Genomic DNA, 12,047 nt, shown 5'->3' on the forward strand with positions numbered 1-12,047 from the left:
CAGGACATCATGCTATTGCTAGGTGACCTTATATAGGCCCAGTGTCTCTGAAGCTCCCTGGAATGGGAGCCCTAGAGGATGTGGGACGTAACCCAGGTCCTCGGGCATGGCTCTGGCCTTGGACTCCACCTGGGGAGATAGTCCTAGGCCCTTCCTGGTGGTAGAGCATGTCTTCTCTTCTACCCAGGGAAGTGTCTAAACCAACGAAGATACAGTGGCTACTAGGCCCTTTTCCCACCCCAGCCATCCTCAGTAAGGTGGGCTAACTCCAGAGTGAGACCCTAGGGCACCTCCCCCTTCCCTTCTTCTTCCTTCCCCTGCCACACTGCCCAGCACTGAGTCACCTGGGGTTACATCAGGCATTGCCCAAGCTGTGGGCCTGGACCTGCAACCTCAAGCCTTCTTTCCCCAATGCTAGGGCACACCGGAAAAGACCAAGGCAGGAAGAGGGCCATCGGGGCCCTACTTCCTCTTTAGCCAGAAGCCAGAGAGGGTCAGACCATCATCCCCACTAACACCCAGACCTGGTCTCAGGGCAGGAGGGCTGCAAGGAGCAGCTCTGTTATAACCCTCACTCCCAGTCCCAGCTGTCTGCATGAAGGTCAGACTCACTTTCAGGGAATCTTGAGGTGCATCTGGGATAATGGGCCACCAGGAGCCTGCAATCCAGCTCCTTTCCTCCAGGTAGTGCTCCTACAGGTGGCGAAGGGGAACCCCAGGCCTCAAGCTGGACTCCTCATAGGTGGTGAGTGCTCACAACTGCAACCAGAACTGTGCAGAGCACAAGAGGAAAACGATGGCCTTCTTTGACAGTCATCTCTGACACAAATCCATTATGGGGATGGGTGTAAAGTTCACACGAGCTGACAGAACACCAAAGGAGCTATTTCATTCTTGAGACAAAAGTTCAGGCAGATCCCCAGACTCGGCAACAGTTTCCTCTCTACTCTAGTGGGGAAATTTGAGAACTATTAAAATAATGCATTTTCCTTCTTGGCATGCTTGCTATTTTAATGAAGATCCCTAGAGACTCTAAGACCCAAATGGTGGGTTTCAGCCCATGTGACTGCTGACAGAGGATCTGAAACCCAGACTACCTGAACTAGCAGGAACTCATGAGGACAGGCAGGTCCTTTTTTAACAGACAGAAAAGATCCAGAGAGGGGATGCAATGTGCCCGTGTCAAGGTTGCCAATCCAGCCTGCTTTGGAAATAGCAACCCAGTGCCCTGGTCCCAAAGATTCAGAGCTACAGATCCTAAGAATCATGACCTCAGGAGCAGTGACAGCCTTCAAGTCCAAATCCCCTGCCCAGCTCTCCACCCCTCCCCAGATGGCTTCAGAGACAGAGAGGACCAAGGAAAAAGTTGTGTGTGTTGTCTAGATTCTGATTTTTAAATTATTATTTAGGACTCATTATTACTATAATTCCATATATGCATACAGTATATTTGGAGCAAGTTCACCCAGTCTATTATATTCCCTTACCGCCTCCCTCTTCTCTCCCTTTTGAAAAGAATATTTGGTGGGTTTCTTTATGCTATCTCCATATTTATATGGAACATACTTCAATTCTCTTCACTCCCCAGGTACCCTCTCCAATTCTCTTCCTCCTCCCATTAACCCCCCTCCCCCTAACAGTGTCACTTTTGCACTCCAAATCCCATTGTTATTTTCGTAATTTTAGACATAGTCTGCATAAGAGCAAAAATGGTATTTGACTTTTTGAGCTTGCTTTATTTCACTCAGTATGTTGATCTCCAGTTCCATCTATTTTTCTGCAAATAGAATAATTTCATTCTTCTTTATGACTGAGTAATACTCTACTGTGTATAGGTACCATATTTTCTTTATCCATTCATCAGTTGTTGGGCACCTAAGCTGATTCCACCACTTGGCTATTGTGAATAATTCTGTTATAAACCTGGGTGTGCGAGGCCAGGCACTGGTGGCTCACACCTGTCATCCTAGCTACTTGGATTACCATATCTAAGATTGGGAAGATCTTGGTTCGAGGCTAGTCCAGGCAAATAGTTCATGAGACCTCATCTCCAAAATAACCAGAGTAAAATGGACTGGAGATGTGTCTCAAGCAGTAGAGCACCTGCTTTGCAAGGGTGAAGACCTGCGTTCAAACCTCAGTCCCACCAAAAAAAAAAAAAATGGGTGTGCAGTTATCCCTCTTATATAATGACTTACATTCCTTCAGCTATCTGCCCAAGAGTGGTACAGCAGGGTCATAAGGTAGGCCTACTTTTAGCTTTTCAATGAGCCTCCATACTGATTTCCATAGTGGTGGGACCAATTTATAGTCCCACCAACAGTAAAAGAGTATTCCTTTTTCCCCCGATCCTGTCTGTTTTCTTGATAATAGCCATTCTGAGTGGGATGAGATGGTGGAGTTCTCTTTTTGTACTAACTACTTTGCATCTCCGTCCTTGGCAATGGCCTGCTCACATTCTCTCACCTTCATCTCTGCAGTTGTTATAACCTATTTCAGATGGCTTACTAATGGCGATGTATTAGTCACTTTTGCATAACTGTGCCCAAAATACCTGAGAACAACGGAACAGAAGAAAGATTTATTTTGGCTCACGGCTTCAGAGGGTTTAGTCCAAAGTCACTTGGCCCATCCCCCTTAGCAGAACTTGTGTGGGAACTTGTGGAAGAGGGGCTCCTTACCTCATGGAAAACAGGAGGGGACCGAGGACCAGGTAGAACCTTCCAAGACACACCCCAGTGACTACTTCCTCCAGCTACCCTCTCCCAAATCCAGATGGCAAGGGAGCCCTTGCAGGACAGTACATGAGGAACATCCTCCAAGATGGAAGACAAGTGAGAGCAGAGGTGGGGTGCGACAAGGGGTAAAGAACACCAGCTCGCGCCAGTTTCTTTTTTCCATTTTCAACTCTGTTTGTGTGGAGTCACATCAGCCTTCTCTAGTTGGTTCTTAAGTGCTGATTGCTGGGTTCTGATTGGCTGAGTATTACTGTGGTTTTATTGGCTCAAGCATCAGCTAAATGGCCAAGCACAGGACTGCAGAACCTTTTTACAGTGAGGTTCATATTCTGAGTTTTATTTTTCACAGCTCAACAAATTCTGCTTGTGAAATTGCCCCAAACCCAACATCCTCCCTTTTTAAAATGCTGAAAATATGGATTTCTTCCATTTACATAAATAAGTGAAGTTTAAATACTGTGTCAGGCTGAGTGCCTCACATTCTTGTCTCCTGTAGTCTGGCAGTTAGGCCCTGACCCAAGCAAAGCTCTGGCTCGGAATGACCACTGGGGTTCATCTCATCGACTAGGGTGTTTGTTTTGTTTTATTTGGCAGAACTGGGGTTTGAACGCAGGACTTCGCACTTGCTAGGCAGGCTCTCTACCACTTGAGCCACACCCCCAACCCTCATGTGCCAGATGAAATCACTGTGCAGACAAGGATCCCAAGCTTGCCTCTGGCCTAAGCAGTGCCGTGGTTGAGTAGCGATGCCTGCCTTGGGCATAGACATAGCACTGGTTGTGCAAGCAGTTACCTAGCTTGATGATGAAGCCCACACTTTCTTCCTCTCCCAGCCTATGACTTCCCTCACTCCCGTGGTTTCTCCTCCCTTCCCCTCCCTGTGTGGATCACAGTGAGTGAGTTCAGGACAGTCAAGATTCCCCTCTATCCCTTTAGTCTCCTGACCAGGCTCTTTTCTACAGGCCACCACCCATGTGTATGTGACCATTGTGGATGAGAATGACAATGCTCCTGTGTTCCAGCAGCCCCACTATGAGGTGGTGCTGGATGAGGGGCCGGACACAGTCAATGCCAGCCTCATCACTATCCAGGCTTTGGACCTGGACGAGGGGCCTAACGGCACTGTCACCTATGCCATCATCGCAGGCAACATCATCAACACCTTTAGGATCGGCAGACACTCGGTGAGCAGCAGACAGCAGGGTCTGGGAGGAGGGCAAAGCCTCTCCGGGAGTTGCCTCTCCGTGACATCATGGGGAGTGAAGAGCAAAGATGGAGACTGAGAGGAACTCAAGGGGTACCCAGTGAAGGGGGGTGAAAGCCTGAGTAGGTAATGCCCAGAGTGTGCAGAGTCCACATCGTGGCCAGGGTGTCGGGGCCTGCCTCCTGGGACAGTCACAGGGTGCCCCAGGTCCACTACCCGTCAACCCCTTGTTCCCCTCTGTGTCCCAGGGCGTCATCAGTGCCGTCAAGGAACTGGACTACGAGATCAGCCATGGCCGCTACACCCTGATCATCACTGCCACGGACCAGTGCCCCATCTTAACCCACCGCCTCACCTCTACCACCACGGTGGGTGGGACGAGCCCTAATGTGGAGGTGGGGGAGGACAGGACCCAGAAGGTTCCATTGGGAAAAAGGGAGGGTAAGATTGTTCAGGGGAAATGCCTAAATGCAAGAGCTCTGTCCTGTCATCAGCTCACCGGACTTGCTGTGTAGCTTTGAGAGGGCTAATAAACCTCTCTGTGTTGCTGTGTCTATCAGATCAGATGAATGAAAATACCAGCCTCCCTCCCTTTCATGGGCAAAACATGAACTCTGGTCAGACCAACAGGGGTTCAGATTCTTGCTTTTTCACATCCTGGCTGTGTGACCATAGTGACCAAGTCACTTAGCTTCAATTGTGTCATCTGTGAAAAAGGATGATGAAAACTATGTTTCAAAATATGAGAGTACAGCAATGAATGGTTAGTTCATGGCATTATTAACGTTCTTATTATGCCCATAAGAAGACTTTGACAATCACTCATCCACACGCACAGCTTAAAATGTCCTCCTGCATCTGTGACCCCATATGACTCCTGCATCGGCCCCACAAGCAACATTAATCAGACCCAGTTTATAGGTGAAGAGGTTGAGGCCCCTGAGCAGCTGAGCCCAGCCCAAGTCTGACTGTGGGGAGGCCCCAGCTGAGCTTGTCCACCACCTCAGGTGCTTGTGAACGTTAATGATATCAACGACAACATACCCACCTTTCCCCGGGACTATGAGGGACCATTTGATGTCACCGAGGGCCAGCCAGGGCCCAGAGTGTGGACCTTCCTGGCCCATGACCGAGACTCAGGCCCCAACGGCCAAGTGGAGTACAGCATCGTGGATGGTGACCCTCTAGGTGAGTGGGGCCTGTGCTGGGTGGTGGGGGCAGGGTGACCCAGAGGGCCTCTCTGCACCCCACTTAGAAGCCAGTGAGGAGAGTGGTCTCAAGGCAGTTGGCCCCCATTGTCTCATCTTGTCCTCTATGGGCCTCAGTTTCCACATCCATAAGATCATGGTAGGAATAATTTTGTCTGAGGATATGGTGAGAACACTGAAATCTGGAGCAGAGGCTATGGTCTGGGAGGGTTATGGGCCCCTTTGGGAACTGGATGGAAAAGGCCCAGAGCAGAGGAAGGAAAGCATCCTCAGCCCTTGGCATCCCCAGTGCACATGTCAATGTCACCCACTGCTGTCATGGCTTCTCTGCTTGGTTGGAGCACACCCTGACCTGAAGAGCACTTTCCATGTCACTCACTCTTCTCCTTAGAGTAGGAATCACAAGCCCAGAGGCCATGGAGTGAGTCAAGGGACCTGTGGGAGGAGGAGGCATCAGAATGACAATAAGGAGTACTGGGAACTGTGGTAGCTGCTAGTCTAGTCACACTATGCAGGCCCAGGGGTACCAGGCCTTCCCATTAAAAAAAAAAAAAAAAAGCAGAAGTTCAAATCCTTGTGAAACATCCTGATTTTTAATTGATTGTTCAATGGCTATTTGAGCGCTTACCTGTGTGGCCATGTGCCAGGTGCAGAGGACACAGAACAGACACAATCCCTGTCTGTAGAACATAATGTGACAAGTTGAGGACTCAAGCAGTGAGCTAACTGATAAGTAAATGACTGCATATTTGGAGAGGGGCTGGGTGCTGTGGAGAAAAAGAAAATCAAGCCATGGTAGAATGCCTGCCTAGCAAGTATGAGACCCTGAGTTCAAACCCCAGTAGCACAGAAAAAAAGGAAGGAAGGAAGGGAGGGAGGGAGGGAGAGAGGGAGGAAGGAAATCAGCCAGAGGATGGGGAGTAGCAGGATGAAGATAGCAACTTTAGCTACAGTGCCCTGGCAAGGAAAACTGGTCCCAAGAGGTGACATTTGAGCTGAAGGAGAGATGGTCCAAGTGGACATCTGGGGAAGAGCATCCCACATAGAAGGAACAGCAAGTTCAAAGGCCCTGGGCTCAGAGCATGCCTGGTAGGCCCATAGAGAAACAAAAAAAGATCCTGTGTCTGGTGAGAAGGAGAGAAAGAAGGTGAGAAGAACCAAGGTCAGAGGAGCAGTGGGGTCAGATGTTGTTTTGTCTTGAGGGTCACTCGGAGGACTTGGCTTTTCCTGAGTGAAGTGGGCACCACAGGGGGTTTTAGCTGGGGAGGGACATGGTTTCACGTGGGTTTTAAGGGAGTCACTCTGGTTCCCGGGCTCAGAGCAGACCATGGGGTAAGGGAATGGGAGCAGGGAGGCTAGGTAGGAACCTGGTGCAAACACTCAGGCTGGAGATGGGGCAGCTGGGACCAGGGTGGTAGCAGTGGAGGTGGGAGAGGTAGGCAGCTCTGGCATATTTCAAAGGCAGAGCCCACGGGCTGTGCTGACTGGTTGCATACAGGGTATGAGAGGAGGTCAGGTTTGGGCCTGAGCAGTGCAGACAGCAGCCAGAGCAGGTGTGGTAGGCGTGGAAGCTCCGATTTGAGGTGCAGGTAGGGGTTGTTTGCAAGAGAGCTGTCTGAGCTGGAGACGGTGTGTGCAAGTCATCAGAATAGAGAGACAAAGTCCTGAGAGTCCAAAATAAGTAGAGAAGGCTCAGGACCAAGCATAAAATCTGGCTTAATTGGCAGTTAAGGGCCTAGAAGAGAAAACAACCCACTGCCAGAGCGCCAGACTTGGAGTCCTGCTGTCCACAGCCTATGGTGGTTCACTCTATTCTGACATACTACTACTCTTTCATGGCCCAAAGTTTCCTCTAGCCAAGCACTGCCTTCCTCTTCCGAAACCAGTGCAGCCAGGCCCTTTTTCCTTGGCTGTTCTCACACAGAGGTTCGTCCTTCCATGGCTGAGATGCAGGTTCTGGGTGGGCAGCTGAGCCCTTCCTACCTGCTCTGCACCCCAGCTTCTGGATCCAAGGCTCACACCTGTGCCCCAGCACAATGCAGGCCACTGCACAACCTAGGCCTTTGGGGTGAAAAAGAAACCTCCCAGGTTAAATCCGCACACGATCAGGATCAGCCTTAGGAATCTAGGGCCTTGGTGGGGAGGGGGTCCCTGAAGGATTGAGAGAGACCTGGGCTGACTTGGGCAGGAGCTCCTTCCCCCCAGAGAGGCAGAGCAGATGATCAGAATCCAAAGGTAACTTCAGGACCATGAGCACTGCCCCACCTCACAAGTGTTTCATAAGCTGATGGCTCATGCATGCCTGCAATCCTAGCTACTTCGGAGGCAAAGATCAGGAAGATCACAGTTCAAGGCCAGGCAAAAAGTTAGCAAGACACCCCCCCATCTCAATCAATAAGCCGAGCATGATGGTTCATGTCTGTCATCCCAGCTATGCATGAAGACATAAATAGGAAGATGACAGGCTGAGGTTGCTCCTACCTGAAAAATAACCAAAGCAAAAAAGGGCTGGGGGCGTGGCTCAAGTGGTAGAGTGCCTGCCTAGCAAGCTCAAGGCTTCTGTTCAAACCCCAGCATGGCAAATAAATAAATGAATAAATAGATACACAAAAGCCCAGGGAGGCAAGGGTGAGCTAATGGTACCCTGGAGCCATCACCCAGGCCTCACATCTGCTCCCCCTCAGGATTTTCTGTCGGAAACTGAAAAGCTGGCACATGCTACAAATTTCTGTGGAAAGCTGTTTAGCCATACCCCTTCAGATGAAGGGACACACCCAGGCCACTCAGATTACAGGTCACCTTCCCAGCTCTTGAGCCTGAGCCTCAGGGACAGCAGGCTCATGCAAGCCCATCCAAGCTCTATGGTCAAAGAACCCCTGGAAAGCAGGCCACACCCACCTGAGCCTCTCCTGCCTGCCATGCCTTTTCAGGACCTCCTGCTCTCCCCTGGCCAGCCCCACTTTCCTGCATTCTCCTCCTTCCTGAAAGCTCCCAGTTCCCTAGAGAGCCACCTGGGCTCCCTTCCTGGACCCTCCCACCCCCACACTGCCCCAATACACCAAGACCTGCCACAGGTTAACACACACAGGTGGGCCAGGCTTTGTCCACATCAACATACCCCAGGGGAGGTGCCTTTCGATCAGCCTATTTTCCACATGGGAACACCAAGGAAAGGCTGAGTAACAATCAAGTCGCAGACCTGGAAATGACTGGATCAAAAACCTATGCTTTAGTCTCTTGTCTCCACAGAGGTGGGGTGGGTTTTCTAGCTGGGCAAGCTACAGAGGAAGTTGGTTTGCATGTGGGAGCCCTTGGCCGGCTCACTTCCAGATCTCTCAGTTGACGTTGTAAGGGTCTAGCCTAAGCCCAGCTTCCTAGGACTGCTTCCCTGAGCTTTCAAAAGGATGTGATCAGGTCTCCCCATGGCCTCAAAGGGCAAGAGTCCACCTGTCGGCACCTGGCAGGACCTGTGCACTGCTGGGAAGCCCCTAGAAAGGGAATCCCCAGTTCTTTGGAGACTTTGGAGCATCAGGGGCTCAGGAAATCCTGCTCCGGGCAGCTTCCGCCTCTCCAGGCAGGAGAGGCCTGTGGGGCTGAGCACAGCCTGGGAGCGGAAGAACTTGTGGGAAACCCCAGCTACAGGTGGTGCATGAGAAGCTGTTTCTGTTACTGAGCTGCAGGAGCTGGGGGGCAGGGAAGGGGGCCTTAGGACGGGAGAGACAGGCAGGGAAGACTGGTGGGTTGCTTGGGCCTCTGTCCTTGCCATGCCCGTGTGTTACGTGTCCATGAGAAAGTCAGTGCCCCACTCTGGGCCTGTTCCCCAAATGTCAAGAGCAAAGGGAAGGAAGTAACTTTCTCTCAGGTTCAATTCCTTGGGGGATCACAGAGGTGACCCACTCTTCCTCATGTCCTCTCCACTTACCTCCAGCCCCACTCTATGCAGCTGGTCTCCCATCTGTCCATATGGTTTCCTTTACCTCGCCCTGTTCTCAGCTCTCCCTGCCTCTCCTCCTGCCTGAGAGACATTGTCTGGGAAGCCCACAAATCTGGTGGGGCACAGTGGGCTGAGACTCAGAACTCAGGGCTCAAATCACAGGTCTGTCATGAACTTGCTGTAGCAGCGTAGACAAGCACTCATCTTTCTCTGGACTCCAGCTTTGTTTTCCAAAGGACACAAGGGACTGAAGAGGTCAGTCTGAGAATCTGAGGTTCTTGCTTTGGACACCGACATCTGACCTCTCAGCCAGGTCCAGGCAAGGACTGAGCCCAGAGCAAAACTGGGGTACTCAGATTCCTTAGGGGAAGGACAGCAAGGTCACCGTAGGCCCAGGAGAGCCCACCAGCTCCACCAGACTCCCCGGGGTCTGGAACTTACTTTAGCCAGCATCCTTTGTGTTAGGCTCTGCCTTCCATGATGCCCTTTCTTATGAGACACAGTAACTGGGACAGAACGCATCTTACAAAATGACTGATACAACTGGCAGAGCGGCTCAAGTGGTAGAGTGCCTTCCTGGCAAGCGTGAGGCCCTCCCTGAGTTCAAAGCCCAGTACCACTAAAAAAAAACAAAAAATATCTGATATACTCATTAATCTTTCTGATCACCACTGAGTAGAAAGAATGTGCTTGTGTGGAAAGGGAACCTGCTTTTCAATACAACCAGCACCTGGAGTCAGTGTGGCCTGCCCACAGCCTGACTGGTCTGGAATCACAGACATGTGAGGCTGAGGATCACACTCACCTGCACCCTGGTTCTTGTCTCATTCATGCCCCCTCGCTGCCCACAAAGAGCTGAAGCTGGGGCACTGGAGGGCCTACACCCCCCAACTATCTCCAGCCCTGGCGAGGAAGGCTGGCTGGAGAAAGGGGGAGTCCAAGCCCCACAGTTCTTAGCCATTCCTGGCTAACTGCTAGCCTCTCCTGACGGCTCCCAGGGGAGTTTGTGATCTCACCCGTGGAGGGGGTTCTGCGGGTCCGCAAGGACGTGGAGCTGGACCGGGAGTCCATTGCCTTCTACAACCTGACCATCTGTGCTCGAGACAGGGGTGTGCCCCCGCTCAGCTCCACGGTGAGTCTGGCCCCTTCCGTGCCTTCCCTCACTGCCCCCACTCTCTCCATAGAGACTCCTACAAACACTGGTAGGAGAGGCCACGGGCACTTGGGAGCCAGTCCAGGCCTCTGAGTGCCTCTCAGGGTCATCCCTGGAGGCCAGGCAGGGCCAGGCAGCTGTGGCCACAGCTCCTCAGGGCGTTCCTTCCACAGCACCCTCCAGAAAAGCTGCCTTTGCCACCAGGCCCCTGCCCCGGCCCATCACTGTCCCTCTTCCACTCCTGCTCTGATGCCCTCTGTCCCCTCCTTCCTCCCTTCCTTCCATCCTCTTGCCTTCTGCTTCATCTCCTCCTTCCTTTATCTCACTCTTTTTCTCTCTTCTCCATGACCATCATCACCCACACCTCGCTTCCATCAACACCTTTGCTATCTTGCTCCATCTCCTATCACCTCCTCCTCCTCCTCCCTGGTCACATCCACCCTGGGTCTCCTTTTTCTTCCTCCTCTGGCTGTCCCCAGATGCTGGTGGGGATCCGGACACTGGACATCAATGACAATGACCCAGTGCTGCTGAACCTGCCCATGAATGTCACCATCAGTGAGAACAGCCCTGTCTCCAGTTTTGTTGCCCATGTCCTGGCCAGTGATGCTGACAGCGGCTGCAACGCACTCCTCACCTTCAACATCACTGCAGGCAACCGAGAGCGTGCTTTCTTCATCAATGCCACGGTAGGCTCAGCCTGCCCCCGGTCCCCAAGTGCTCCCCAAAGAGAGGATCCCGCCCAAGAGGCTTTTATCTTTGAGACAGGATGTCGCTATGTAGCCCAGGCGGGCCTCAGACTCTCCTCCTTTGGCATCAGCTTCCCAAGGGCCAAGATTATAGGCATATGCCATCACACCCAGCTTCCCTAGAAGTTTTTCAACTCCTGCTGTCTGGGCTCCTGGTTCCAGTTCCTCCACTGGGTGCTGGGGATGTAGCTCAGTGGTAAAGCTCTTGCCTGTCATATGCAAGGCCCTGAGTTTGATCCCTAGCACCACAAAACAAAATAAAAACTGTTTCTCCACTGGACAAGGAAATCTCTAGGCAGATATATTCTTGGATTCTGCAATGAACCAGGCTAAAAGGAGAAATCAGGCCAATTATATAAAGTATAGTTTATTTGATTGAAGAAAACCAAAACAAAAACATAAAACAGGCATGGTGGTACATGTCTGTAATCCCAGCACTCAGAAGGATCTTGAGCTTCAAGCTAGCTTGGGCTACATAGCAAGACCCTGTCTTTAAAAAAAAAAAAAAGTCAAACCAAACAGAATAATAAGCTCCATTCACAAACGGAGCAGCTCCTAGAATCAGAGTAGATTCTGGGAACCTGCATTAATTAAACAGAAGTGAGGCACAGAAATAACTTAATTGGCTACATTTTGGTCAGTCAATTGATTACAGCTTAGTTAAGGCAACAGAGCCTCCTGCAGCCAACAAAGCACCAATACTGTGATTATATAGTAGGCTTGATTTGTGGGTGCCCATGCAGGAGCCAAATCCAAATTCACAGTGGCCTCTTAGAATTTTATTTAACAGCCATCTCTGGTGACAAGCTAAAGTTCCCTCACTCCCAGGCTTGTCATGTACAGAGATGGGGCCTGAGCTCCTGGGACCATTTGGGTTGTACCAAAATGCACCAGAAGTCCTCATTAGGCATCTTGGAGTGTTTGTAACTACTGACACCAGGGTCCTCTGAGGGCCCATCCTTTGGGGATGGCAAGACCTGGGCGTCAGTGGCTCACCCTCACCCCAGTCAGGCATCTGGGCCTGAGTCCAAAGTGGGGAATAGTTGCCACTCAGCTGACCA

The 12,047-nt window shown here is 51.3% G+C and overlaps 1 protein-coding gene across 4 annotated transcripts in view; it reads left to right on the forward strand.

Moving 5' to 3' along the window:
• The window catches only part of Cdh23 (cadherin related 23), a 382,861-nt gene that overhangs the window by 345,801 nt on the left and 25,013 nt on the right, over positions 1-12,047 (forward strand). For all 4 annotated transcript variants that reach the window (XM_074079082.1, XM_074079081.1, XM_074079079.1 and 1 more), the window contains 5 exons: positions 3,701-3,922; positions 4,191-4,310; positions 4,950-5,130; positions 10,083-10,216; positions 10,717-10,926. In XM_074079082.1, the coding sequence (XP_073935183.1) occupies positions 3,701-3,922; positions 4,191-4,310; positions 4,950-5,130; positions 10,083-10,216; positions 10,717-10,926 (867 nt within the window). The remainder of the gene's footprint in view (positions 1-3,700; positions 3,923-4,190; positions 4,311-4,949; positions 5,131-10,082; positions 10,217-10,716; positions 10,927-12,047) is intronic.

Source organism: Castor canadensis, chromosome 7 (assembly GCF_047511655.1).
Source record: "Castor canadensis chromosome 7, mCasCan1.hap1v2, whole genome shotgun sequence".
NCBI lineage: Eukaryota > Metazoa > Chordata > Mammalia > Rodentia > Castoridae > Castor > Castor canadensis.